This window comes from Sceloporus undulatus, chromosome 3 (assembly GCF_019175285.1).
Source record: "Sceloporus undulatus isolate JIND9_A2432 ecotype Alabama chromosome 3, SceUnd_v1.1, whole genome shotgun sequence".
NCBI lineage: Eukaryota > Metazoa > Chordata > Lepidosauria > Squamata > Phrynosomatidae > Sceloporus > Sceloporus undulatus.
Window position 1 is genome coordinate 97,432,992 of NC_056524.1, and position 27,729 is coordinate 97,460,720.

Here is a 27,729-nt window from a genome sequence, read left to right on the forward strand (position 1 = left end):
TAGAATTGGAAGAGACCGCAAGGGCCATCCAGTCCAATCCCCTGCCATGCAGGAAATCTAAATCAAAGCATCCCCAACAGATGGCCATCTGGCCTCTGCTTAAAGACCTCTAAGGAAGGAGACTCCACTACACTCTGAGGGAGTATGTTCCACTGTCGAACAGCCCTTACTGTCAGGAAGTTCCTCCTAATGTTGAGGCGGAATCTCTTTTCCTGGAGCTTGCATCCATTGCTCCGGGTCCTAGTCCCTGGAGCAGCAGAGAACAAGCTTGCTCCCTCCTCAACATGACATCCCTTCAAGTATTTAAAAATGGCTATCATATCACCTCTTAACCTTCTCTTCTCCAGGCTAAACATCCCCAGCTCCCTAAGTCGTTCATCATAGGGCATGGTTTCCAGATCCTTCACCATTTTAGTCACCCTCCTTTGGACATGCTCCAGTTTCTCAATGTCTTTTTTAAACTGTGGTGCCCAGAACAGGACACGGTATTCCAGGTGGGGCCTGACCAGAGCAGAATAGAGTGGCACTATTACTTCCCTTGATCTAGACACTATACTTTTATTGATGCAGCCTTAAATCGCATTGGCCTTGTTAGCTGCCAAGGACTGGAGCACAGCTTTGGCACAGCTTCTGGCCTCTTAAGATGCGCATGTCATTTAAACAGCATACCTCCAAAGTAACCCGAAGCAGCTTTCTTTTGGCCTGTCTGTTCAGGCCCATAGTAACAGGAGAACTGGAAACTTTGGGGAACATAGGGGGGAAATGATTAAATATTTTCTTCCAGTCAGGTTGGGTTTTCCATAAAATGCTGCACCATCTTGATCTTCCTGTCAAGTAGCAAACTCTCTTAGCCCTCAACCTAACCTGTTGTGTTTTTATGTTAGCTATGATCCAGACCTTGAAACAGAGAATGAGTTTCCTATGACAACATTTGTCTAAAAACAATAAGGCATTAAGACAACGAGGAAGCTTGACTCTGTGCAGAAATCTTATGTAAACAAGTACACAAGGATTTCCTTGAAGACAAAAGACTATTCTAGTCCAGTATTCTGTCCTGAGCAATGGAGCCACCAAATTTCCTCTTGTGTGTTCTACAAAGCATAGCCTCTGCTTGATACAGTGTCCCATATTGAATGATATATGGATTTGTATTTGCTAAACATTTTTCTTTGCACCATTATTAGTAATTTAATATCTAACATGAAAACAGATCCCCACACAAAGCGTGTGCAAAGTTTGGGGGACATGATGTGCATGTCATGCTTCATGAGTTGTGTCCCAACACACTTACCAGCAAAAACTTTCAGGGAAGCCATCTGTATGTTATGAGCATTGCTTTTTTGCCAAGGGAAGTATTGTCGATACTGCCCTTAGTGATTCCTACTTTTTAGGGTCAAATAAGTCCCACCTGACTATTAGTTTTTAGTAAGTTGATACTGGAGAGCAAACTGTGAGTGTTCAGAAAACAATTCAAAGTACATGCCCACTGATGAAAGTCAACAAAGACTGTTAGGATTTTTTTCCCAATCAGAATGACCACTTATATTTCCTGTTAAATAAAATAAATGAAAGCTTATAGTGCAAAGGGGAAGCTGTGCACTGCATCCAAAGAGACAAAATTTGTGGCAGTTTAAAACATGGCGCATCTTACCATGACATACAGTTTTGTGGACAGCCTGTTGCGTAACTTTTTTGAAGGTCCTTTCGGTTGCACACCAACATAGAAGAGAGAAACATGACTAAGGCCCTATACAGACAGGCCAAAATAAAGCTGCTTCGAATCACTTTGGAGGTATGCTGTTTAAATGATGCATGCATCCTAAGAGTCCGGAAGCCGTGCCAAAGCCATGCTCCAATCCTAAGTACTGGAGCTTGGCTTTGGCACGGCTTTCAAACTCTTAGGATGCATGCATCACTTAAATAGCATACTGTACCTCCAAAGTGATTCGAAGCAGCTTTATTTTGGCCTGTTTGTATGGGTCCTAAGTAAATTTGCCCAAACTGCTAGTGGAGTCAAACAGAGATTGTACTGGTGTCATGGGGTACAACTTCTCAGTCCTGCATCTTATGTTTGCTGTGCAGACTTAAACAAATGGTTATTCTCTTACCCACAGCTTCTCTCCTCTGGTGAATTTTAGTTTCGTGCCATAATTTGAGAGCCTAGAAATATTTTGCCAAGTTACGTAAAACTTCTCATTTTTAATTTGGGGTAAACTGTAACAGTTAAGTCTATAAATTATCTAAAATGGTGTGTGTTCTTGAGTGGAACAAAAAGCTTTTATTTACTCTTGTTTTTCCAAAGTTAAACAAGGGACCCAATATCTCTCTGCTAACCCTGCTGTTTCATCATGTAGTTGTCTTTATTTTGTCTTTTCTCCTCCTCCCACCTGAGAAACATACAAACTGTTTAACTTGCAGATTGGGAGACTGCATGATGAACATAAGCAAACTTGCTGTATTGTATGAAAATGGTGGGAACAGATTTCTTCTCCCAGTGACATTTACTACTGACTGAGATGAGGAAGAAATCTGGCTCAGCTACCTGTAAATATTTTAAAATAACCATCAGTCCCAGCCATGGGATAGGGTTAGCCTCAAGATTTGAAAATACATTTTTCAACTTCTGTGAGGTCTCTAGGTTCGGTCTGCTATACTGTAACTTTGAAAATGTCTGTCCTCATTCAGAAGAGTTTGTTCTACTGTCGAACAGCCCTTACTATTAGGAGGAATTTCCTGACAGTAAGGGCTGTTCGACATTGGAACACACTCCCTCGGAGTGTAGTGGAGTCTCCTTCCTTAGAGTTCTTTAAACAGAGGCTGGATGGCCATCTGTCGGCAATGTTTTGATTGAGATTTCCTGCATGGCAGGGGGTTGGACTGGATGGCCCTTGCGGTCTCTTCTAACTCTATGAATCTAGGGCGTGTTACAGAGCGCCCAAGAAGGGTGCTCTGCCGCTGCCACCAGTTGCTGCGTCCGTGAACCGCAGCAGCCAAACTGCGCGGTTCCCGGATGCAGCCGAAAAGAAGTGCCGAAATGGCGCTTCTTTCTGTGCCCTGGAACTGGCGCCACGAGGCGCTAGTCACGCACTCACAACATCACTTCTGCTGCACGACATGTGGATGCAACATGTCCGCTATGTCAAAATGGCGGTCCCAATGTGGAACGGGAGCCGCCATTTTGTACGGACTTGGTCCGTACCAGGGTTAGGGGCGTCATGAAGTGACGCCCCTTTCTAACCCTAGTACGGACCCAGTCCGTACTATAGGCCTGTCTGTAACGGGCCTTAGATTCTGAGTCATACTGTGTTTTTCACTCTGCTAAGATCCTTGGCTTGAACATATTAGCTATAGTCATAAAAATGTTTCAGGAATCAGAATCAATCCTTTAAGGTTGCAAATGTCCACTTATGATTCCATTTCTCTTTTGGAAATAGAATTTCCTCCTAAAGGGTTCAGGAAAATATGCTCATAGCTAATTCTCCATCTGCTATCCAGCTTAGCATCATTAAGCTATTACCTGACTCTTACACCTGTGTATCACTTATTCTACATGGGCTTTATTTTTAGAGGCAGAGCTCTTCTGAGTTTATGGTTGCTACATGCCAGAAGTTTAGCTCGAAAGTAGAATATGATTAATGGCACAGTACATGCCTCCAGAAACATTTTGATTTGGCCATTTTATTACTTTGGATTTATTGTAGCATTTTAGGTTTGGCACGTGCACAAATTTTTTAACTCGTAAGGGAGATGCATTATTTTCAGTATAGGTCTTTGAATCTTTCTGGATGAATATGACAAATGGTCCCATTCTTACATTTCTATGAGATGGCATGTCCTCCTCCAGGTTCCTTAAAGCTAAAACATTCCTCCAGCTGCCTGAGACAAATTACTGAATTTGCTTTATCTTTTATTCTTTCATGCATCTGCCTTGAAAAATATGTTGACATTTCTCTACAATTTCAGTTTCTCATGTAGGCATGTTTCCTGACTCCAAGTTACTGGGACCCCAAATCACAGTAACACCATTGACAGACCTGTATGGAAGCTATTAATAATCTGATGTACCTCCTACATGTGTTGGAGTACAAATATAGATATACTCAGTTAACATAGTAGACTTTTCCTGAGTTTTAAATCTTTAACAGAAACTTTGGAACCAGAGGCAAAATCAGATATAGCTATAGCTATAGATATTATTTATGTATATAATTTGCATGTCACCTTTCTCCCAAAGTGAGACCCAAGGCTGCTCCTAAGGAAAGTCAATTTAAAAACCTTAACAATAACATTTTTGAAAACAATTAAAAACCCACACATTAAACAATATAAAATCATTTAAAATACAGAAGTTCAAGAATAAATAAACACACGTTCCAGTCAGAAGCTTTCCTGCTTACCTGTTAAAAGCCTGCTTAAACAAAAAAGGGGTTTGCCTGCTGGTGAAAGGAAAGCAGGGAGGGGGCCAGTATAGCCTCTTGTGAAAGTGAGATCCCAAGGGTGGGAGCAGCCACTGAGAAGGCATTCTCTCACGTCCTCCCCGGGTGCACTTGTGATGGTGGTGGGATTGAAAGAAAGCCTTCCTGAATATCTTAAAACCTGGGAACCTTCATATGGGGAGATATTGTCAAAGGTTCCCACACCACCAAAAAAATCTGAAGTGCAGTCCAACATGTTTCAGTACACTTTTTAATAAACACTAACAATATGCACACATAATATATGAAACACAGATCAGGTAAGCATTATGTAAGCAAACTAAAGCATTTTGAATCTTCTAGAGACCACTTGAAAGCTTCTTCCAAAATGCATCCTAGGATGACTTTTTCTCTTTCGCCAGTCTCCACTTCTCTGATAATTTTCATTTTGGTGGTGAAACTTATACAATGGGCCTTTGGTATCTGCTGGAGTTTGGTTCCAGGATCCCTGTGGATACACAGTTGCTGCTTTCTTGAGGTTTTCTCTTAAAAATATAAACATTTAGAAGTGAATACTCAGAAGGTGTACAGCACTGGACCTCTATCACCTCTGACCAGGTTATATGCAGAACAATGAATTTGTTGAGGGGAGGGATGCCAGTCATTTACATCTTTGGTTAAAATAACCAATACACTGGACAGGTTGTAAGAGAGAGAACAGAGTACTGGTTCAGGTATGGTTGGCAACAATGTCCGGGATCTGAACTGAGATAGTAAATCAAATGCCTTTGTATTTGAATAGAGAAGGGTTTAAAAAAAAAAACAGAAATTGATCAGCCAAGTAAGTTATTGTATCCTCTTTTGTCTTACCTTGGATCTTGAGAACTGAATTTGAATAAATTTGAGAGTGGACTTCTAACTGTGTTATGTTCATGACTGTTGGGGTGGGTAGAAGAATAAGAGAGACGTAAGAGTGAATGATACCACCTTTCAAAATGTGTGTTTTAGTTGTATATTGTGATCATCACTGTGGTCAGTGTATTAATGTTCCATGAGTCACACATGGACAGTGAGTGAAGAGCTCTCCTCAGTAACCTAAAGCACCAAGGTTTTCCCATTCTGCTGTTGTGATTTCTTTATACCCCCTTGCTGTACTTTATTTTTGTTCCACTTGTTTGTGCTTGTGCTTTTTGCTATTTCTGTTTTCCCCCAAGACCATGATTTCAGTTTCCATCTGTGATATACTGTATGTAGCTCACTGCTATTTTCTCTCAAAATGCTTCTTAGTGAAATAAGGTTGAACCCCTGTTCTTTTCTTTAAAAACAAGGTTGGGAGGGGGGTTGTTGAGCTATCACTGCATTTTGTGATTATTTTTGGTGGGATACAGTTCTGCTCAATGATAGTCTTTCTACTAAAAATTGCCATGATGAAAACATTTCATGGATGATCAGATCATCAGAATCTGCTGAATCACCTGAAGCAGAACAGATGTGGTGCTGATCTGTTCCCCAGATTTATTTCCTTTATATGCCATCTGGAACCCAAGGCAGCTCACAAAAGGAATCAATTAAAGCCTGAAAATACAGTACTATAAACAATTAAAACCACTGCATTAAGATGGAATAAAATTATTTTTAAAGTATATAAAGTTTTGTTAAATAAAGCACACATTCCAATCAGAAGTCTCCCTGTGAGCAATTACATATTAAGAGCACCTGCTGGCAAAATCAAAGCCAGAGGTTAGTCTAGTCTCTTCTCTGCAGATCTTAAGATTCTGGCAGGTTTATATGGGGAGATATCATCTTTCAGATGCAAGACCATTGAGACACCCATGTGAGAGGAGCATTTTAAAAAAAAAACCTTACAGAAGCAGCTCCTTCAGTTGCGTATGTGTGTACATTTTGTATAAGCAGAGCTTCCTGCTTTCCTACAAATGAATTTAAATGATAGATTGGCAAAGTACTAGGGTTTCTACCGGAATGCTGTGCTGTACACATTATTGATCTATCATTGTACATCTCAGAGCCAAGGCCAGCTTGAGTTCTGTCATTGACCATAAAGGATGTTGCATAGTGGAATGGTAATGGTAATGGAATGGTAAGAAAAGCAGGGAGTTCTGCTTATACAAAATGTACACATATACACAGCTGGAAGGTGCTGCTTCTGTTATCTTAGGAAAGCCCCAGAAATGGTGTCTGGAGTCTCTGATAGCAGCATAGGGAGAGACAGTGCTCAGGGATTCTAGGGTAGTTGCTTTTTGAGGGGATAGTAAGCTATATTGTTAGATTGTTTGCAGTAGGTCACATCAGAGAAGGTTTTGGGTCTTGCAGTGGTTTTTGAAAAGCTCCGCCCCACAAAAGACCATCTTCCACTCTAAGCTAAACCATTAGGAACCCTGGCTGGAGGATCCTGGATGGTCTATTCCAAAAAAAGTAGCTCGTGTGAGCTCTGTAGTACTGTATAACCATTCCTTAAGAAGGAGAATTTGTTCATGCCTAGTTGCCTGACTGCTTAGGAATGATAAAAATGCTAAGGATTTTCACATTTTGTCAGTTTATAGGAGATGCAACCATCTTTGGTAGGGGGAACCATGCTAAAAGATTATATGTGCTTTATAGGATGTAACTTACGAATGAATTCAAATCTGTATTTCAGGACTGATTGTTGGAGTGATCTTGAGATATGGCATACCTCCTACCAGTGGTCATGATAAGCCATTCAGCTGCTCCCAGGAGGATCGGGCTTTCACAACCCTGTTGGTCAACATCAGTGGGAAGTTCTTCGAGTACACTTTAAAAGGAGAAATAAGCCCTGGAAAAATACACAATGTGGAACAAAATGACATGTTGCGAAAAGTGAGGGCTACATTTTGCTAACTGTGGACCTTCTATTCAAACATTTGTTTTTCTGCTGTTCTCTTTCCATAGGTGTCTTTCAATGTGTCCCATTATGCATGTTGGTTATTATGTCTATGTTGCTGTTTCACAGCGAGTGTGTGTGTGTGTGCAATATGTAGTTTTTGTTGCTCTTAACATGATAGAATGAACACTTATTGAGTCTGTTATGGCAATTTCATAGCTCTAAAAGGGAGTCAACTGAGGGTTTCTTCTTTTGTCATAGATCCCTGACCTGCTGAGGTCAATATTTCAGCATTAGGACAATATATTAAAATCAGTCTCCCTCATTCTTCCTCACGACAAAATGAGGTAGATTGCTTCTGTTCTTGGTTTATAGACTGTGAAATAGATACAGAGAGTAGCTCCCCAAGGCTAACTACACAATCTACCAATTTAGGATATCAGAGACGTGATTCTGGATTGTCTCTGTTCAACTTGATTAGTTTGTGAATGGACACCCAGCTGTTAGCTGCTGAAGGAATCCATGCTAAATATAACCTTGGTTGGAAAAAGATGACTTGTAATGGGTCAGGTAGTTAACTTGGGCAGTGGAACACACTTGAAAATTATCTCTCCATGGGGAACTAAATGTATTTAGAGCTTGTTGCAGTTCCACATGTGTTCCCAAGGCACATTGATCTCTATCCATTTTAATTGGAATAGATTGCCTTGAGAAAACTAAATGTAAACTGCACCTGGAAACTTTGTTTTATAGCAGTGTGTATATTTCTCTTTTTCTCTTTCTTAAAGGTTACCTTTGACCCAGAAGTATTTTTCAACATTCTTCTGCCTCCCATTATTTTCCATGCTGGTTATAGTCTGAAGAAGGTAATCCTGAAACATTTACCACTGGTTTTGCTGGTGCATATTTTGGTAATGTTGTGTTATTGATTCTCACTCTGTTATACTGTTACCCCCTTGAATGCAGCCATACCTTTAGAAGAGTTATTGTTACCACTCTTCCATTTTCAACTTCACATATGTTATAATATGTATTATATCTATTATATAGAGAATTTTACAGAGCAGGCTATTTCTTAGGATATTTGACATATTGGTCTGGCTTGGTTTTAAATTGTAATGTTTCCCCCCCTGCATGCATGCTTATTTATATATTTAGTTATTTATTTACCCCACCTTTCAGCTTCTGTTCAGCTTCTGTTACTTAAGGCAATATTATTTTAATGCATTTCACAGAACAAGATGAACAGAGGCAATGTAGCACTATGTGTTGCAAGGTTTCCACAGCTTGCTGTCCACACTGGCTCCAGCATTCCTCCATGGGGGTCCCTCTGAATATATATAATATAGCTGCAGAAGGGAAAATGTTAGTTCTCATCAAAGTAATTACTGTACTCTCCTGTATTTTGGATGAACTCCCTTAATCCAAATGGATGCAACCTCATCTTCCAAAAATTCAAATATGCCCATCATCATAAATTTTATTTCTTTGTTATAGCTTAAGTGACACACACACAAATCAACAAGCTTCTCAATAAAATCAGTAGCTGAAAACTATTAATTCTTTTGATATATTCACTAATTACGGTGTCTTACTGGATTATTTTCTCAGATTTTGGGATAGGTAATCTGGTGATTTTGTGGTTCCACTCCTATTTGCTGATTAGGTTTCTGGAAGTAACTTTGGGGTGGGCATGGGTTCTGCTGAGCACAACAACACTTTTGCTGTGTGTCCTGCAAGTTATCCAATGCCTCTGGGGGTCCGGGGGGGGGGGGGGGGTAATGTGGCCCTCAGCCTTCCACAAGCCTCCTCACCTTCCATAGTTGACCACAATAGGGAAGACTAGGCTAACCTTCTTTAGTGCATTGTCTGATTCACCGGCTGTAATTGTTCCTGGAGAGAGCTAGTCTGTCCACTGTGGCCCTTCCTTTGATAATCTCCTTCTCAGACTACTCTGCTCTGGCCCTTCCTTTTATAATCTCCTGCTCAGACATATGTGCATTGCACATATGACTGCTTTTGAAGATGAACTGGAAGCTTCAGATAGTGTGAGATGGGGCTGCTAGAATTTAAATAAGTACACTCGAATGGGATCATATTATGGCAGTTCAAAAAAAATTGCAGTGGTTGCATATTTGTTTCCAGGCCCAGTCCAAGATGGCTTGTGCTTAACTTTAAAGCAAGGATAAGGAACTGATGTGAGATATCAGACTGATTTCTTCTCCTCCCTCAAGAGTGGATTTATATCAGGGTTTGATTATGCCCTTGATGTCACTGGATTCTGGTGGGTGCTCCTAGCTGGTGCTGCAGCCTGGGATGCTCCTTTACCTCCTTTTTACCATCAGGGAGGGATGTTACAACTGAAGCCATGTTCACTTATCTAGTGCGTGGAGAGCCAGTTAGGTCCTGACCTTGGAAGCTGACTAGTTTCTGAAGGACTGGTTGTTAATGTATTTCATGCTGCTCTTGCATTTCCTGAGTGGGCAATCTAAACAGAAAGTGAAGCTATGTTCCTGGAAGTTCTAACTAAAAGCTGGAGAGGAATTCCCCCATCTCTGATTTCTGTTCAGAGGTCATGGAGACTTCCCTTCTGCTGTGTTAGCCAGGAATGTCTAGGGCAGCCATGGCACATGTGCCAGAACCGTCATGTGGAGCCCTCTCTGTGGGCACCCAAGCCTGTCGCCACTGGTGAGAGGAGGGAGGGAGGGAGAGTAGCCAGGAGGAGAAGGAAGTGGCAGTAGTGGCAGCAGTCCCATGCCACCTGTTGCCCGCCAGTGAGAGCTGGGAGGGAGGGAGGGAGAGGAAGAGGAAGCAGCGGCAGCCCATGCCTCTAGCCGCCAGTGAGAGGATTGAGGGAGATGAGGAGGGGGAAGAGGCAAGAGGAGGAGGAAGTGGCAGTGGCTTGGTGTTTTGTCAGAGGTGGGATTGCTATTGCTAGCCTGAGGCTGAGAGAGTGTGCCTTGGATATGAGTGTGTGTGTGGCAACCCAAAGATGAAACTACCATGGGGTTTTATTGGCAAGTTTCATCAGAAGGGGGGGTTGCTATTGCTAGCCTGAGGCTGAGAGAGTATGTCGTGTGTGTGTGTGTGTGTGCCTTCGAATCATTCCTGGCAACTCTAAGGTGAAACTATCATGGCATCCTTGAAGTCTGCCATCCTTGAAGTCTGCCCCTGCTCCCCACCCCACCCCCGGAAGTCCCACATCCCTGGAAGTCCCACTCCCCAGCACCAGTGACACTGGTGCAGGAATGCCACTGAGTTCGGGCACTTGGTCTCTAAAAGGTTCACCATCAGTAATCTAAGGTTTTGAAGGTGTATAGCATAGACCCATTGGGATCCGCTGCTTTGAAGCATGGATTGGCTTTAGTGCCAAATACCTCTTTGTATAACAGTTTGGCCATGTCCTCAGGTGTTCAGGCAAGCCATACCTATTGTTTATTATGTGACAATGAATGAAATAACTCTTTTTGTCAAACACATTGTCCCTACGGATATAACTTGTGCCATATTGGTAATTATTTCTATGTCAGGACAGAGTGTCTCTATTTGCCGGGGCATTTTGTGTTGGACATTCTGTTCTACTGTATTTTAATTATCTTTTACTCTTGTTATATGATTGAATTTAAAACTTTTTTTAGTTGTCTTTTTCTGTTTGCTTATATGATTGGCTACCTTGATACCTGTTGATGAAAAGCAGTTGATAAATAGCCTAACAAATGGAGCCTCATTTGGGCTGTTTAGACTCTTCTTTCTTGAAAAGTAGATTGTCCACAAAACCTTTGCTAAGACATTGTTTCTAATAGCATAATCATCTAGCTATGTGTGTATGATTCTTTAAGACATTGTGGTGTTGAATAGTCAAGATCTTTGGTTTCCTGGCCATCAGAGAGAGAGAGAGAGAGAGAGAGTGTGTGTGTGTGTGTGTGTATTAGGTCCTCGCTGATTGTGTTGAATCAGAAAATGATTCAGACATGACTGACATCAGTATTCTGACTGTTTTAGGATTGCATCAGTCAAGCAGAATATATCTTAAAGCTGAATGTGGCAACTCTCTTAATAAAACTATTACATCCTGTTTTGTAGTTGCAAGAAATTCTTAAAAACCTATATATCTATTCTTAACATATTTTTTCTTCTGTAGAGACACTTCTTCAGGAATTTGGGTTCTATTCTGACTTATGCCTTCCTGGGAACTGCAGTTTCTTGTTTCATTATTGGGTGAGTTGAGTTTTGTAACACATTGAGTCTTGTGGAACATCATGTTTGGCTCATTTATCATGTAAGTCAAATGGTTCAAGCATGAATAATTAGGCTAGTCTATCTTGCACACAAATGCCATGTAATAGTCTTGGCATAGCATCTCTCCCACTCCAGGTTTTTTCTTAGTCAAATATCTAAAGCTATAATCTTGCTTGAGAGTAATGTCTCATTTGACTCAGTGGTTCTTGCTTTCAGGTCATCATGCACACAGTGGGTTACACATCTACCAACAGTAAAATGGTTTGGAAGAGAAATGTACATAGGATAAGCTTTGACAAAATGGACAGTAGAATAAGTCCCAGAATCACCTGGTTTCAAGAAGTTCAAAAACATGTTTTGCTGCATCCTTTACCTTCTACCCCACAGGAATCTTATGTATGGTGTTGTAAAACTAATGAAGCTGGTGGGACAACTCTCAGATAAATTCTACTACACAGATTGTCTTTTCTTTGGAGCCATTATATCTGCTACTGATCCAGGTACAACCCCAGCTGTTTATCTAAAAAAGTAAACATGTTTTGCAGGGATCCTCTTAGTAATCCAGCTAAAAACCTTTCTTTTAAGACATATTGAAAAAAATAACATACTAGTGTCAGGCTAGTGCCTTCCTTCTTATTTAGCAACTAATTAATATTATTTTTAAGACATAATATTTATTATGGGATAATTATTCATTTGAAAGAGAGAGGGGTTCAGTTAAAAATGCATCTGTAAGAGAAGTAATTTTCTTCATGTATCGAAGTGTGGCTGCTGGAAGAATTTTGAAATGCCACATGAATTCAGAGTCGCTTACAGCAATAGCTGCTTCATTTATATACTGCTTCATACCACACTAAGCAGTCTCCAAGCAGTTTACAAAGTGTAAGCTAACTACCTCCAACAAGCTGGGTATTCGTTTTAATGACCTTGAAAGGATGCCAGGCTGAGTTGACCCTGAGCCCCTGGCTGGGATTGAATTTACAACCTTGTGATTTGTGAGTGAGTGGCCGCAGTACTGGCATTTAACCATTGTGCTACCAGGGCTTCTTTTCTGTAAAGTAGATGTAACATGGGTACTATAGCATTGGTGTGGCATGTTAAGTGATCAACATTTCCAGTGGAGACAACAGTTTATTATAATGTCTGAAACAAGTGGCTGCTCAGAGCTAGTAGAACTAGATACCTCTGATTCCAAAAAAGGGAGAGGAGTCTTGCTGTTGTAGTGACGTAGGAATTTTTCTCACCTCCTACCATCCTTTATGCAGGCCTTATACCCCCTTCTGAGGTATTTCTTACAATGTGGGAGGTGCTAGGTAGGTCTGTACTGCCTTGTCAAGAAAGCATCAGAAGATGCAGGAAGAATTCTTACTGAGCCAGGTTTAACCTTACACATAGCTTGGAAACAATAATTTGCGGAGTGAAGGCAACAATTACCAGAATCTCCTAGCTAACCCAGGCCAATGATATTGCTCTTTAGTTGGTTTTGATTTCTAATAGATATTTGAGTGGCATGCATATCAGTTTTGCTCAGATCTTTTGTTAGTAATTTAAGCTTGGTCCCCATGTCTGTCATCAGTGAATTAAAAGGCCTCATAAATGGCTGATACAGAAAATAGATGTGGAATTTAAGGCACAACTGGTAAAGTAAGATGGAAAATCTTCCAATGTATAATTTTCTCACAAAATTCTCCACTTTTAAAAGTAATTGTTTTATCAAATTCTATTAGTTAACATGAAATGGATGATACCAATAAAACACAGTTGGCCCTCAACTTTAGCAGATATAATTTCTGCAGATTCTATTATTCACAAGTTTGCCAGGGGTGATGTTAAGATCAGTCCACCAGGTGCACATTCGTCATGCTCTCCCATCTCTGGGGGACCTGCCAGCCACTCACTCCACAAGCTTGAAGAATGTGTGCCTGGCAGCTGGGCCTTGCCACTGCCTCTTCTGCTGCCCTGGGACCACTTTTCATCCTGGTTGGAATAAATCTCAGGATTTTTTAAAAAAATTAATAATAGACAATATAGACTTGAGTTTGGGGAGCCTAGAGATGCTCATGTTTTTTCCATTTTCATGGGGATCCTGTTCCCCTAACCCCTGCAGATGTGGAGGGGCTGACTGTATTAGGCTAGTGAGTCTGCAGTTATTCCACATTGGCAGTGAAAGTAAAAATGGAGGTGCCGTAGTTATCTCAATGGAAGAAAGATACACTGTGTTAGTAATAGGTGCCTGGACAACCCTGACATATCATGCACACTTAGTTATGTGTGCCAAAGTTAGTGTCAACAATTCTCAATGCCTCTTCCCCCACCAACATAAGTTTAATCAAACAGTGTAAGAAAAATAGATGTAGTCGGCATTTAAAGGTATGTCAGTTAGACTACGTTGTATTTAAGGCACTGAAAAAAATTCCCAGACTACTCGATTATCATTTTCTGGAAAAACCCACAGACCTGAGCCAAACATATAAGTTCATTTTTCTCTGGCCTCAGGATAGCCCAGATCATAACCTGAGCTGTCTTTTTTGTTGCTGAGGTATTTGCCATGTGAGGGAGACAGAATACAATGAGATCTTCTCAGGAGCATTCATGCTAAAAAATTAATGTTCATCATATGAAACTGCCAAAGGGCCAGCTACCTTGTGATATCCTGAACCCATCCAAAATTACTGTGTGGAAAGAGCCTTGGGGAAGACTTTTCACCAACCCCCTACCCAGATTAACATTTTTGCTATTGAGAATATTCTCTGTATAGGAAATATAGAGAACAGGTTCTCCTTTTCTTAGAAAACCTACATAAGAGCAATTTTAAATTTCTTGTTTTCTATTCTCAATTGCAGTCACTGTTCTTGCAATATTTAACGATCTTCATGCTGATGTCGATCTCTATGCTCTGTTGTTTGGGGAGAGTGTTTTGAATGATGCCGTTGCTATTGTACTGTCTTCGTAAGTAAATTACTTGTGCTTTTGTGTACTATTTGTAAGTTGAGTTCATAGTAAATGGATATTTTTGTCAGTTTTATGAATTAGATTTGGTGAGACCATTGTGTTTATATTTGCCTAGATGTATCTGGGCAGATGCAGGGTGAGGGGAAATACTCCTACTATATTTGTTAATAGATCATCTGGTATAGGTATTTTGCTCACTTCTACTATATTTCCTTCTCTTGCAGTTCCATTGTAGCATATCAGCCCACAGGAGAAAATATCCATGCATTTGATGCAGCAGCGTTTTTTAAATCTGTTGGTGTCTTCCTTGGTATCTTCAGCGGCTCTTTCATGATGGGAGTGGTGACAGGGATTGTGACGGCGCTGATATCCTTCTGTAAAACACCTTCAGACTATTGATGGTTGCAGACCAGTTACTGATTTCCTTCTAGAAGCAGCATTTCTTTTTATGTTTCCCTTACATTTTTTCTCTATAGGCCAGTTGTGGTCAGATGATACATTTGGCTTGATAGGAAGATCTATGAGTGATTTTAAATAGAAGTACAAGGGTTTACAGCTCCTAGTTACTTGGATAAAAGAGCAACAAAATTACTAACCCCTTCCCATGTGTCAATTTATGCTGATGAAATGAAGAAAACTGATAGCCTGGGGATAGCTTTTTATGTACAAACAGTGTACATAATGTAACAAGGAGTAACTTCTTATATACAAGCTTTGCTACCTCCATTCAATGTTCATACACAAAACAAATTCCAATTATTTTTAATTACACATGTATTTCTTTAGAACACGAGTGGGAATCATACGTATGCTACTCTAGATGTTGTTGTGCTGCAGTTTCCAGTATTCCTGGTTACTGATGGGAGTTGTAGTCCTGCAACATTTGAAGGGCTGAATGATTCCCACTGTTGCTTTAGAACTAGGTTCCAGCTGATGGATCTTAAGAATTTTAAGAACACAGATGGGATCCCACAAGTCTAAGGGGCACCCACCAAATGCGTAGAGTTGTGGTGGGAATGGTCGGAATCATAATCATCTTTTAAAACAGTGTTTCCCAAACTTTGGTCCTCTAGATGTATTGGATTTCACCTCCCAGAAGTCACAGAAGCATGATCAATAGTCAGGAAATGTGAGGAATGAAGTCCCAAACATCTAGAGAACCAAAGTTTGGGAAAGACTGTTTTAAAACTATGAAGAAACTTTGTTCCATTCATGGGGCAGTATCAAGGCATAGTGAGTTGCAGGCCAGGTTTGAATTAAACCTGAAGGATGCAATACATAATGAGGTACACAAGGAGACTGAGAAGGAAACAGAGACCAGAAGATGGACTGACAAGCATGTGTTCCTAGAGGGTTAGGAAGACAAATAGATGTTGTGTAGTGAAAGACCAGGGCTGATGAAAGCAGTTTTAATGTAGCCAGTTCAGGAGTTGAGGAGAGCATATGTATCTCTCTCTCTCTCCTGAAGTTCATACCTCTTGAGCTAAGTCTCAATAGCTTTATAATATACAGAGTGCTTTTTGTGATTCCTTAACAAAATACTTTACGTAACAAAGTTTACAAAACTTCATTGCTTTCCTTTGCTGGAGACGGCTCTCTTTTTCCTAATGTCTTGGAGTACATTCTTATTGGCTGAAGCATGTGGTTTTACAGGTAAAATGCTTTGGTAGATGAGCAAGAGTTTAATTCTCAAAAGAAAGAGTTTGGTTCTGACATAGCGACTGTGTACTATTGTTAAAACAGTTCAAATGCTGATTTTGTCATTGATGAAAACACTTGTGCCTATTTAGTCAAGAATACCGTACATATCTGAAGGGTGATTGATTGCTAAAATGTATAATCTACCTGCTGGTTTAATTCCTTGGACACGTATGTTCTGAAATAAAATAAGTGATAAATACAACAATATACACTTTCCACCCTTAAAATTAGTGTTGTGCCTTGCCAACTTCAAAACATATAGAAGATATGCATATTTCTCTACTAAGCTGCCTTAAATCCTGTTTGTTTGAGGAACTGCTTTAACTCATTTTAGAACCTGAGCCAAAGATTCATCTTATTTTTCTAATTTTTCAATTTTCTAATAGATCAATACAGAGCAAACTGGTGACTGGGTGGGTAGAGTGACTTTAATTCTAGAAAATGTATGCCAAAATTTAAAGAACTGTGGTGGGTGTATCTTACACACAGCTGCTGGGACATTTTACTCTATACATCAAATCCCATTTGCATTTCATAATCTGCTTTTGAAAGTCCTCTTGCTTTAAAAGGAGGACTGTGATGCTGTGTGATGTAGGCAACTGAGTGGATTTGCTACTTCAGAAAGATAATTTGAAACCTCGTTGGTTATAAGAAATAGTAACATGGTTCTTTGGCTCAGGTGTAGGCTGTGTTCTTGACTGCACTGATAATAGAGAGAATTGTTCACCATAAATGTAAGCAGAAACTTACAGAAAATGTGTCTTAGGCGCAAAACAGACCAGCATAATATGCCAGTTTGGGGGCACAGAGTGGTGGTATGGCATTTAGATGACATATGCCCCCATGACAGTGTCATGCCACCCACCCAACCAGAAGATGGGCAGCTTTTTGGCACATAAGTGACATGGCATTCTTAAGCCGCATGCCACAGTAGCATAGAAAAGTTGTGGCAGCGGCAGAAAGGATGCCCTTTTGCCAGCTCAAAAAGGAGAGGCATTTTGCTGCCCCTCTTTGAACTGGCAAATAGCCAGATTGGGGCCATGGCATGTGGTTGCTGTGACCCTAATCTGGCATTCAAAGGGGCGGCATCAAGGTGTCCCTCCAGGGCTGTCTGTACTGGCCCTTAGTTTTCATAAGTATTGAAAATATAGTTCTGAGAGGTTCCCTTAATTTAGCAGGAAAAAGAAACTGTCTCTTTATGATGAAGTAACGTGGATAAGTGACATCTTACCAGGGACTAAAATATAATATTAAATAAATATTGGTATTTAAATAGAGTTGATGTACTGATTCATGCTAAGTAAGTACTGTACTGATTCAAATACATATAAATACATATATGCTAACCAGTTGTCATTTTCCTCTGTACTGAACGACTCCACAGAATGATTAGATGTATTTTTTATTTTATTTTTTGTAATTTGGGTTGAACTCACAATACATGAAGGTGCTAAGCTTTATTTTATAAGTCTTGGAAACACTTAAAAGGATTGGGGATTAATTTGTGTGAGGGCTCAACTGTGGAATCTGTTTAGAGTGGGACTAAGTTATGGAATGTATATTCAGTGGGCCCTTGGTATCTGCTGGGGTTTGGTTGCAGGATCCTCCATGGATGCCAAAATGGCAACATCAAGATTTACCTTTTGGAAGATATATATATATTCAAGCTGTGGATGGTGGAATCCTTAGATGTAGTATCTGTGAATAAGGAGGGCTGACTGTATAATTAAGTGCCTTAGAGAATGTGCAGAGTGTGTCCCTGCTTCATATTTACAACAACTGTTTTCTACCCACGTGAAAAGATAACAGTTGGGTTTCCAACTAGATACTTTTGCTTTAAGGCTGGTTAAGCACCATAATTATTCTCATAAGAATGTTCAGAAGACACATAATTATAAATGGCTAAAGGCCTGTGTGCAAAGAACCACAGTTAAAGAAGATTGATAGGAAATCTTAAATATAAAAAAAGCCAAAGAAGACAGATGATCTACATGTACATAATGCCTCTTGATATGCTGTTTTTTTCTTATCAGGTGTGGTGTCTGTCCTGTTCTGTGGAATCACGCAAGCTCACTACACGTACAATAATCTGTCAGTTGAGTCAAGAAGCCGAACCAAGCAGGTGAAAGAAAATCTTCTCAGTTTTGTTTCTTAAATAGTGATTCATATGGCTTTATTCATTACACCAGGCTACTCATCCTGAGAAAGAAATTGTATCTAGTACAGAAAACAATATGGTTGATAGGGACTGGGAGAGTTAGCATGCTATAGCAGTTTAAGTACTGCACTAAGAATTCTGGAGACATTCGCACTCCACAATTATAGCGTCATTTATTCTACTTTTAACTGCTATGGTTCCATCATGTGGAATCCTGGCATTTGTAGTTTGTTCTGAGGCACTGAAATTTTCTGGCTGAGACTTCTAAATGCTTCTCCTTAATCTGCCAATCATAGGTTTTCATAGCAGTTAAAGCTGGACAGTTGCATTATGATTACATAATGTGATCCATCCCTAGGGTTCAATTCCTCACTCAACCATGGAAAGCCACTGGTGAGCTTGGGCAAGTCATACTCTCTCAGCTTCAGAGGAAGACAATGACAAACCTCCTCTGAATAAATCTTGGCAAGAAAACCTGCTGAGAGAGTCACCCTTAGTGAGAATAAATTTGAAGGCACATAACAACAACAACAGACTTCTGATCAGCTGAAGTGAACATTGGGAGAAGCGTATGGTGCAGTCTTCACTGGATTGTATCCATGAGACTGTATGGGCAAGGTTGTGTATTTGAATGCTCTATTTTTTTTAAAGAAACACCAACAGTTCCTAAAGGTCTAAGAGTAGAGTTCTAGATTAGCTCTCAAGCATACGGCTTTCTGCCCGCAATGGATTCTGTTATTTTTGTATCTATCAGTTGCTTTTATGTCTCACTTTTTCTCTAATGGGCTCCAAGATGGTATATGTAATTCTTGTCCTCCCCATTGGACCTCATAATAATCCTGTGATGTAGAAAGAGTGTTTTCCCAAGATCACCCCGTGAGTTGTATGACTCGTTGAAGATTTAAACCTGGATTTCCGAATTCTGCCTGTTTTATGCTCTGAAAGATGAGTCAGCATCAGTATATAATAGAATTTGACAAAAATCTATAAAGATAGAAACAATTGCTGGGAATAAAAATCTTGGTTTTGTTCCAAAACCACAAAGCCACCCCCACACACATAGTTTCAAATATTTTGGCTTTATTCATATAGAATGGGCTACTTTAAATGTAATTGTGTTACTCTTTATAAGAAGTATGAACTGTTTTGAATTTAACTGACAAACATTCTTCAATTTCATTCCCAGCTCTTTGAAGTTCTGCACTTCCTAGCTGAGAACTTCATATTTTCTTATATGGGCTTAGCTCTGTTTACTTTCCAGAAGCATGTATTCAGCCCTATATTTGTCATTGGAGCTTTTGTATCCTTTTATGCCCCCCCCCGAACTGTAATACATTTCTTAGCTACATTTCAAAGTTGTACAGAAATATTTCAATATCTCTCTCAGCCTCAGTGTATTTCAAATAAGTGCGTTTCTATGTATTTGTTTAGAATTAACCTTCATTACATTGAACAGAATCTACTCTAAGGTAAAATGCTATAAGTGTAAATAGCATTTCTACTTCAGAGTGTATTTTTCTATATTCTTTATAGGCTGCAATGCATGGCCTTTCCTTCTTAGCTTTGGGAGTGGCGGAAGGGATGGAGAAATAAACCTTTGAAGTTTGCAGTAGTTCCATTTACAAAATCAGATAACTTATGTTGTCTGTTACTGTAGTCAAGACAAGACAGATAGTGGGATTCTTAAACCACATTCTTATAGATTAGATATTAGTAGAAAACTGTATCTCTGATCTTAATCCAAAGCATTGTTTGTGAGACATCTATGTGTATGATGAGGCTTTTTCAGCCTTTACTTCTGACAATCATTTTGTCCCCATTTCAAGATTGACTTGTCAGAAGTACAGGCTGAAAAAGCCTCATCATACTCATAGATGTCTCACAAACCAATCTTGAAATGGGGAGCGGGGCAGTTGAAGTCAGATGAGACCTTGGTAGTCCTCAAAATACATGAGCAACTCCAGAAGAAATCAAAGGAAAAAGTATTTAAGTCTTCTCATGTACCTGACACTTCTGTCCTATGAGTGCCATTGATGGATAATTACTCCCTCAACTAGACTGAAAGCTGGTCTACTTTTGGTTTTTTGGGGAGAGATGAGGTGTGACATTTTCTAAGAAAATTAACAAAAGCAATAAGTACTTCCTCTACTAATACCGTTCCATTAGTTCCTCCCCTACTTCCGCACAGTCTCTCTAAGGAGTAAACAAACATTCCCCAAGGCCAAATAGTGGCTTGTAACCAGTGGAACTGATACTTTCTTCTCCTGCCCTTCTCCTGTCCAGTCCTTTGTGGCTTCAAATAACTGCTCCAAAAAACCTAATTTTGCTGCTACAGATGGATTTGAAAATTTTATTGGTTGTGTTTTACTTAGCCACCAATATCTTGATAAAATGCAGGCCTGTGACTAGCATCATCAATATTTTTCTTCCTGTATTAAACTTCATAAATAGCTAACTCTTCTTTTAAAAAGCACATTTAAGTGGCCCTTTTTTCCAACCTTACAAGGTAACTCTCCCACCCTAAATTTCATATTGTGAAACTGTATATGATAAAGAGACTTGCTATATTAAAAGGTGGACATGAAAGTAGGTTTTGTCTAGCAAAATGAACACCCATATGGAACAGCCCCTGCTGAAGGGTTTTAACTGCCTCAGTTTGTTTGAATTAGCACCAAGATAAGGCAGTCAAGAGATAAAACAGAGTAATAGATTGTTAAAGTAGCCATAGTCACATGGACTAAGATCAGAACAGGGCTTAGTCCACATGACTATGGCTACTTTAACAATCTTTTACTCAAACAGATTTTTACCCTTTTTGGTCAGAGACATTCTTTTCTTTTCACACTAAGCAGTTAAAGCACTCTGATTCCCCTTTGACTTTCATGGGTGAACCTTACTAAACTTTGGGGTAGTTTGGGGAGGCACTAAAACTCCCTGGCAAAAAAATTCTGAATACTCCTCCTTAAACTGCAAATCCCAGGATTCCACAGGGTGTTTATGTGGCTGTTAAAGTGGAATCATAGTTAGAAATGTATAGTGTCAAAGAATCCATGATTCTTTCAAACACCTGTATGTCTAGTAGAAAGCAATAAGTGCAGATTCTTCAAGTACATATATAAATTGTGGGTACTTTCAGATTGACAGCTCCTGGTTCTTAAGAGTCAAAGACTCTGATAAAGACTTTGTGCACCTTTCTTTATCACTTTGTTAATTTTTATGTGATAAACAAACAGAAAATGGTGTCATCTGGAAACCCACTCCTCATACCATGATGTGAATTAAACAAGGCACTTAACCAGTTAAAACCATGGAAAGCATTCCAAGGAACTGTATGGCAAGGAAATTTCAAAGGACCAGAGGCCCTTCAAAGGAATAATAAGAGCCGTATCTAAAGAATGCCTGTTTAAAAGTGGAGCATTAGGCTGAATTAAACTTCACTTCTTTCTTTTTTGTTGTTTAAATCTTTAAAGAAGCTCATTACAGCAAAGAATATTCCAGAAAAGAGCTTAACCCATCCCTTTATAGAAAAATAGACAAAACACTAGATCCATTTATGAACTATCTTTCTCAGCATGTTCATCAGTCTAAATAAAACATTGTTCAATCTGTATGTTCCATTTTTAGAATTGTTGACCTTTATATTGTTTAGAAGAGACAGAAGGAGTTTAAAATGAAAACACTGTTTTAGATTGTTGCAATTTATGTTTGAATATCTGAATATGTTGAATGAAACTTTTTATTCATATTGTGACATGCTTGAATCCTTAACAAAATGGTGTGGTTAGATAGCTGTTTTCCTGGGAAGAGCGGCACACATCTATCCACTCTCTTTCTTCTTGAACTTGGGCAGAAGGCACAAGATCAGCTGGAATTTCCAGCACATGATGATGTTTGCAGGTAAAGCAAATAGCTGAGACTAGCAACTTGCCTTTATGACAAAAGAAAAGACAAATGTTCCCAACTGCATATAAAATACATCATTTCAAGGCATAAGTTGGGCAAGAGGGAAGGGTTTCCTTTCGTGCCGAGTCAGCAATTAAATCTTTCTCTCTCTGTCATTTTCTCTCCCTCTCTACATCTCCTCCTTGGTGCTTTGACTACTTTGATCTTTCTCTGTTTGCAAAGAAAATTCTCTTACTCAGGCTTACCTCCCACACTACATAGTAATAATAATTCCTGAAGACAATGTAATAAAAATGAAGAAATAAGGCTCTTTCACCAGGCTAATATTGCAATATCCCTGTCATGTGAGCCTGAGTTATTCACTTTGGTATGGTTAACACAAGCTCATCTGTTTTTCAAAGTGAACATGATGCCCTCTGTGGTAAGCCACTGTGTTCTGTTATCAGGCAGTTGTTTGGAATGAAGCTACAACAAAGGTGCACTTGGAGCTAAGGCACAAATTGGCTTGGGAACAACACCACTATGTCACTGTGCAACACTGCCTTTATTATTCATGCCCTGGGGATAGTGGACCCAAAATGTGGCACTAGTATGGGTCTATGGCTCAAGAATATATGACACACCAGCCTTAATAGTCTACCTTTTAAACTTCTCAAAGGTAACATTTTTTAAAATGAAGGTATAGAAGAAGGTATGCAAACTACAGCCTGCAGACTTTATGTGGCTCCCTAAGGTCATTTTTCCTGACTTCACATATCAAATTACTGCAGTGTGCCACACTGTGGGGAAAAATCATCCTTCCCAAACTTTGTCTTGCTTGTGGAGGCCTCCAGAGAAGTGGCTTTTACATATTAAAGGTCCCAGCCCCACTCCAACCACTACCCACTTCCAGTTTTGATCATTAACTATCCCCCATCTCCCATATGACCAAGCCTGCTAGTGGGTGCTAGGGAGAAAAGCTGGCCATCCTGCCCACCAAGGTAGAATAACTTCCTAGTGTAGAATACCTTCCATGTTTCATATAATTGCATCCAGTTTTGTGCATATGCATGTTCTTAACTTGTTTTAATGTGTTAAATTGCTTAAAGTGTTTTCACTTTGCTTAAATTATCTTTAATTGTTTTAATTTGATTTTATTTGTAAATCACACTGGAATTCTTATGATCTGCCATAAATAAATGAATAAAATCTTTAAAATAATGCTAGAATGAAAACGGTCCTAGGATTTATTTAAGCCAACAATAGGTCAAGCTTCTTAGCCCCTGCAATTATGGCGAAGCAATTGGAATGCCATAAGTATCCTAAGGTTGCAAAACAAAAACAAAGTAGGCCTTGAATAAGTCTTTTAGCAGTCAAAGAACCTTCAGTATTTATCAGTGTTGTGGCTACAGTAACCCTTTCCCATCTGCTGGATATGTCCTCATTTTTCACATGTTTGGATCTTATTTGTTTATTATTTAATTTATATCCCACCTTTTTCCCTTATGGGATCCCAAGTGGATTACACTATATGCTAAAACAATACAGCTATCCTGAATACAAAAACTTAAATAGCATTAAATACAATCCTCTTAAATAAATCATTAATTTAAAACAATTAAAAGCATACCCACAACTTTTCAAGTGGCCAAATGTTAACCATTTTATCTGTGTTGAGGGAAGCACTGTACAAAATGTTTGCTGTATTGTACTTCATTTTATTTCTGTTGTATGGGAGGAATGGGTGAATCTTGTCATTTTCTGTGTTCGTTTTTCCCGGTCTCAAATCCATTCTTTCTGATTTTGCTTATCTTCAGGAATATTTGTTTTGCCCTGATGCACTTTCTTCCCATATGCACATTTTAATGCAGTTTTGGCCTAACAGATGCATTTTTGCAAGAAATGTCCCAATAAACAAACATATTTTTATACAGTACTGTTACTGATATATGCATTTGGGAGAAAGTAACCATTAACATACTCAATTAACATGCACAGAGGGCTGTAAATATAGAGAAGTACAAATACTGTAGGATAATGGTTTTTCACTTTATGCATTAACTGAAGAAGTACAAATTAATTACACTATTATTAAAATGTAGCTCAAGCCAGTTTCTCCCACATCCCTAACTGTAAAATTTCTGTTCCTCTCTGCTGTTACCCACAGGTCTTAGAGGAGCCATGGCATTTGCTCTAGCCATAAGAGACACAGCGACTTACGCTCATCAAATGATGTTCTCCACAACACTCCTTATTGTCTTCTTTACTGTTTGGATTGTTGGGGGAGGCACAACTCCCATGCTTTCATGGCTAAATATAAGGTACGGTATTTGTCTGACTATCAAAATGTATTTCTCGTTTACATTTTAAACAGCCTACGATACTTTGATGACAAAAGAAATGTGACTAATATTTACTATTTTGTTTTATAGGAAAAATCTTTACCCACAACAGTTTATGTCTGCAAACTGTTATTCCTTGGGAAGGCAATTATTTTGCCTTTTTAAAAAACAAAGTAGCTTTGAAAGTATGCATGTGCTGCTTTAGGGTAGACAGTCAAGATCAAGCTAGCCCATGCTAGTTGGCCACATTTAAATAACAGGGCCTTCCATGTAGTTTTTTTCTCTTTCTTTTTCTGCCTATTCCGCTCATCATGGGCAAGGACAAGGACACAGTAAGAAAACAATCCTGTGGGTTTTATGATCTGGTAAACAGAGATAAAATTGCATCCAAAAGCCTCTTCCTGCAGACTTTTTTCTAGTACTGCATTCATTGCTGGGGTAGACGAGGGCACACCTTTGTATGTCTATATATCAGAAGTGTTATTGTGGACAGATGAGCAGTTCAAATCCCTTCCATGTCAAATGAGATCTAAGGATTGCTAGGCTGGTAGAAGAAAACCCTCCACCCTTTTAGAGATCTCTGCTGCTACTAGATATCTAGGCCACAATCTCACCAGGGATTGGGAAAGTCTTTGGCTACAACCTCAGTGGGGCTGCTGTTGTGGAATAACATTTTCCATAACTCTCCTGCCCTGCTAGGTTTCAAAGAAAAGTGGGGGCCAAAAGTGGCCAATTGACCCAATACATTCCTTGAGACAAAGGTCAGGTCCCTGTGATCTATGGACTGATGCATAGACTGAGAGCTGTAAACATCCCCTGTTGTGCCATGGGCATAGAAGTATTCTTCAGTATGGAACATGCATTCAGGGGACCCTTACGCATTGCACAGTTATACCACTGTGATTCCACTTTAACTACCATGGCTTCTTCCTATGCAATCCTGGGATTTGCATTAGGAAAAGGCATTTAGAATTTACAGCCAGAGAGTTCTATTGCGCAAATGACAGGTTTCAGGATTCCACAGGGAGCTGTGGCAGTAATACTGGGACCATAGTAATGTGTTTTCCTATGCTGAAATGGACTATGTTTTCCAAATATGGTCCAAGTGTATTATTTCTTCCTTGTCATTAGCTTTGAGTGCTTCTTCACAAATTCCAATCATAAAATGTAGGTAACTAAGGTTGTAGAAGCTGCATGAGATGCTACCCTTAATCCAGGAGATGGCAGTCATGTTCAATGCCAATTGGTTTTTCGGAAAGGGTCATTCCTTTAGGTACTGCAGTGAAAATTAAAATAGAAAATATTTCCCTTTGGTTGCATAAATAATCCAGGTTGACACTACTTAAACTGCCATTGCTCCATGCTGTGGAATCCTTGGATTTGTTGTTTTTTGTGGCACCAGAGCTCTCTGACAGAGAAAGCTAAACAAAACTACAAACCCCAGAATTCTGTGGCATTGAGTCATAGCAGTTAAAGTGGTGTCAACTTATTTCTGCAGTGCAGATCAGCCTATGTTAGCCTTCCCCTAGTAGACCAGTACACCTAGAGGGCACTAAATTGGAGAGGGCTCCTTTATGTAGTTGGATAATGCTGAATGCTTGTTGAAGATTGAGAACCAGCTCATGAGAGTAACATCATACATAAAAGTTCATCATCTTGCTTTCCTGTCAATGTACTCATGTTTTTGTAGTAATTTTGTATAATAGGAACACTAGTCAGGGAATTAAGCAACAATGTATATTTCAAAATACTTCTAGTGACAGCTAGCATGGAAAAGGTAGAATATTGGTAGTGCTTCTTATAAAAGACAAATTTAATGCTGCAGTCTCAGAGTCTGAAAAAAATTACTTACCTCCCAGCCATGTTGGCTAAGGGGGTTCTCAGAAGTGTAGTACAAAAAAATTTCTAAGCTCTAACCAGTGCACTCTGAGAATTTACTCTTAGGCTGCATCTGCACTGCGGAAATAATCAAGATTGACACCACTTTAACTGCCATGGCTCAATGTGATGGAATTCTGGCAACTGTAGTTTGTTGTGGCATCAAAGCGCTCTCATGGAAAAGGCTAAATGTTTCACAGAACTATAATTCCAGAATTCCATAGCATTGAGCCATGGCAGTTAAAGTGGTGTCAACCCGGAATATTTCTGCAGTACAGTTACAGCCTTAGTGGAACTGATTTTTCAGTATACCTGCATAAAATTATGCCTTTCTAAGAAGGTTAGTGGCGAAGACATGGCATCTGTGTAACAACCAGTTATTGTCTGAAGTATATTGTGTTGTCATTCTTACACCTAAATAATCGAACTGTCCCAGCTTTATTGCTTTTTCTCCATAAATTTCTTTCACTGGTTTTACTCAGTAACTGCTTGAAATATTTTTATCAGTCTGATTGTTGTGGAGAGAGGACTGCAGTTACACTAACATAATGTATAAATATGTACTTAGAATCTAATCTTCCTTCAGATCTTATACAGATGAATAGTATTCAGAGAAGAAGATATTTGACTCAGGAAACCATAAACCGCTGACAGTTTTCTTATCCAGAGAACAGCTGACATAAGCTAGTTTGCTGGTGGTTCTAATAGAGAAAAGAAACCAAATTGTCCCTAAAATTTTGTGTTGATTAGCAACATCAAACTGAAGGACTATGAACTTGTACATTTTAAAGCCAGGAGCTTTAAGCAACAATTACAGATCTTTTTGTTTTATTGTTATGTGAGACCCTAAAATGGTGCATAGTTGCATGTGTTATAAGAGGCAGAGAATGGTATCCCAAACAGACAATAGAGCCTCAGCTTTATTAGAAGACCATATCAGAGCATTACTGCAATTTTATTAAAGTATCTGCCTCCACTGAACTTTGTGTGGAGATTTATGTTGTTGTTTTTTCTTTCTTTGCAACTGAAAATGCACATAATCAGTGATTATAATTTTTAAAAATGAGTTCAGCTGAGTTTACGTATTCCAGTTCTCCTCCATCTCTTCAGTGAGGGGGCTTTAGTTTAAAATACTGGGTAGGAACCTGAGTTGTGTGAATGAAAAGCTGCCTATAAGCAGGCTTTCCCACTTTCTTCTCACTACCTCAATCCCCTGTTGTTGTCCTCCTTGCCACCTAGAAAGTCTCTTCAGAGGATCATGGCCCTTGAATAGTCTAGGATATGGTACAAGGAACTGTATTG

The 27,729-nt window shown here is 39.4% G+C and overlaps 1 protein-coding gene across 4 annotated transcripts in view; it reads left to right on the plus strand.

Moving 5' to 3' along the window:
- SLC9A7 (solute carrier family 9 member A7) overlaps positions 1 to 27,729 on the plus strand; it is a 66,424-nt gene that overhangs the window by 24,300 nt on the left and 14,395 nt on the right. For 3 of the 4 annotated variants that reach the window (XM_042456770.1, XM_042456769.1, XM_042456772.1), the window contains 11 exons: positions 7,072 to 7,271; positions 8,064 to 8,141; positions 11,417 to 11,493; positions 11,902 to 12,014; positions 14,358 to 14,463; positions 14,691 to 14,832; positions 16,014 to 16,119; positions 18,201 to 18,289; positions 19,512 to 19,625; positions 22,111 to 22,222; positions 24,375 to 24,528. In XM_042456770.1, the coding sequence (XP_042312704.1) occupies positions 7,072 to 7,271; positions 8,064 to 8,141; positions 11,417 to 11,493; positions 11,902 to 12,014; positions 14,358 to 14,463; positions 14,691 to 14,832; positions 16,014 to 16,119; positions 18,201 to 18,289; positions 19,512 to 19,625; positions 22,111 to 22,222; positions 24,375 to 24,528 (1,291 nt within the window). The remainder of the gene's footprint in view (positions 1 to 7,071; positions 7,272 to 8,063; positions 8,142 to 11,416; positions 11,494 to 11,901; positions 12,015 to 14,357; positions 14,464 to 14,690; positions 14,833 to 16,013; positions 16,120 to 18,200; positions 18,290 to 19,511; positions 19,626 to 22,110; positions 22,223 to 24,374; positions 24,529 to 27,729) is intronic. The other variant, XM_042456771.1, reaches the window with a different exon arrangement.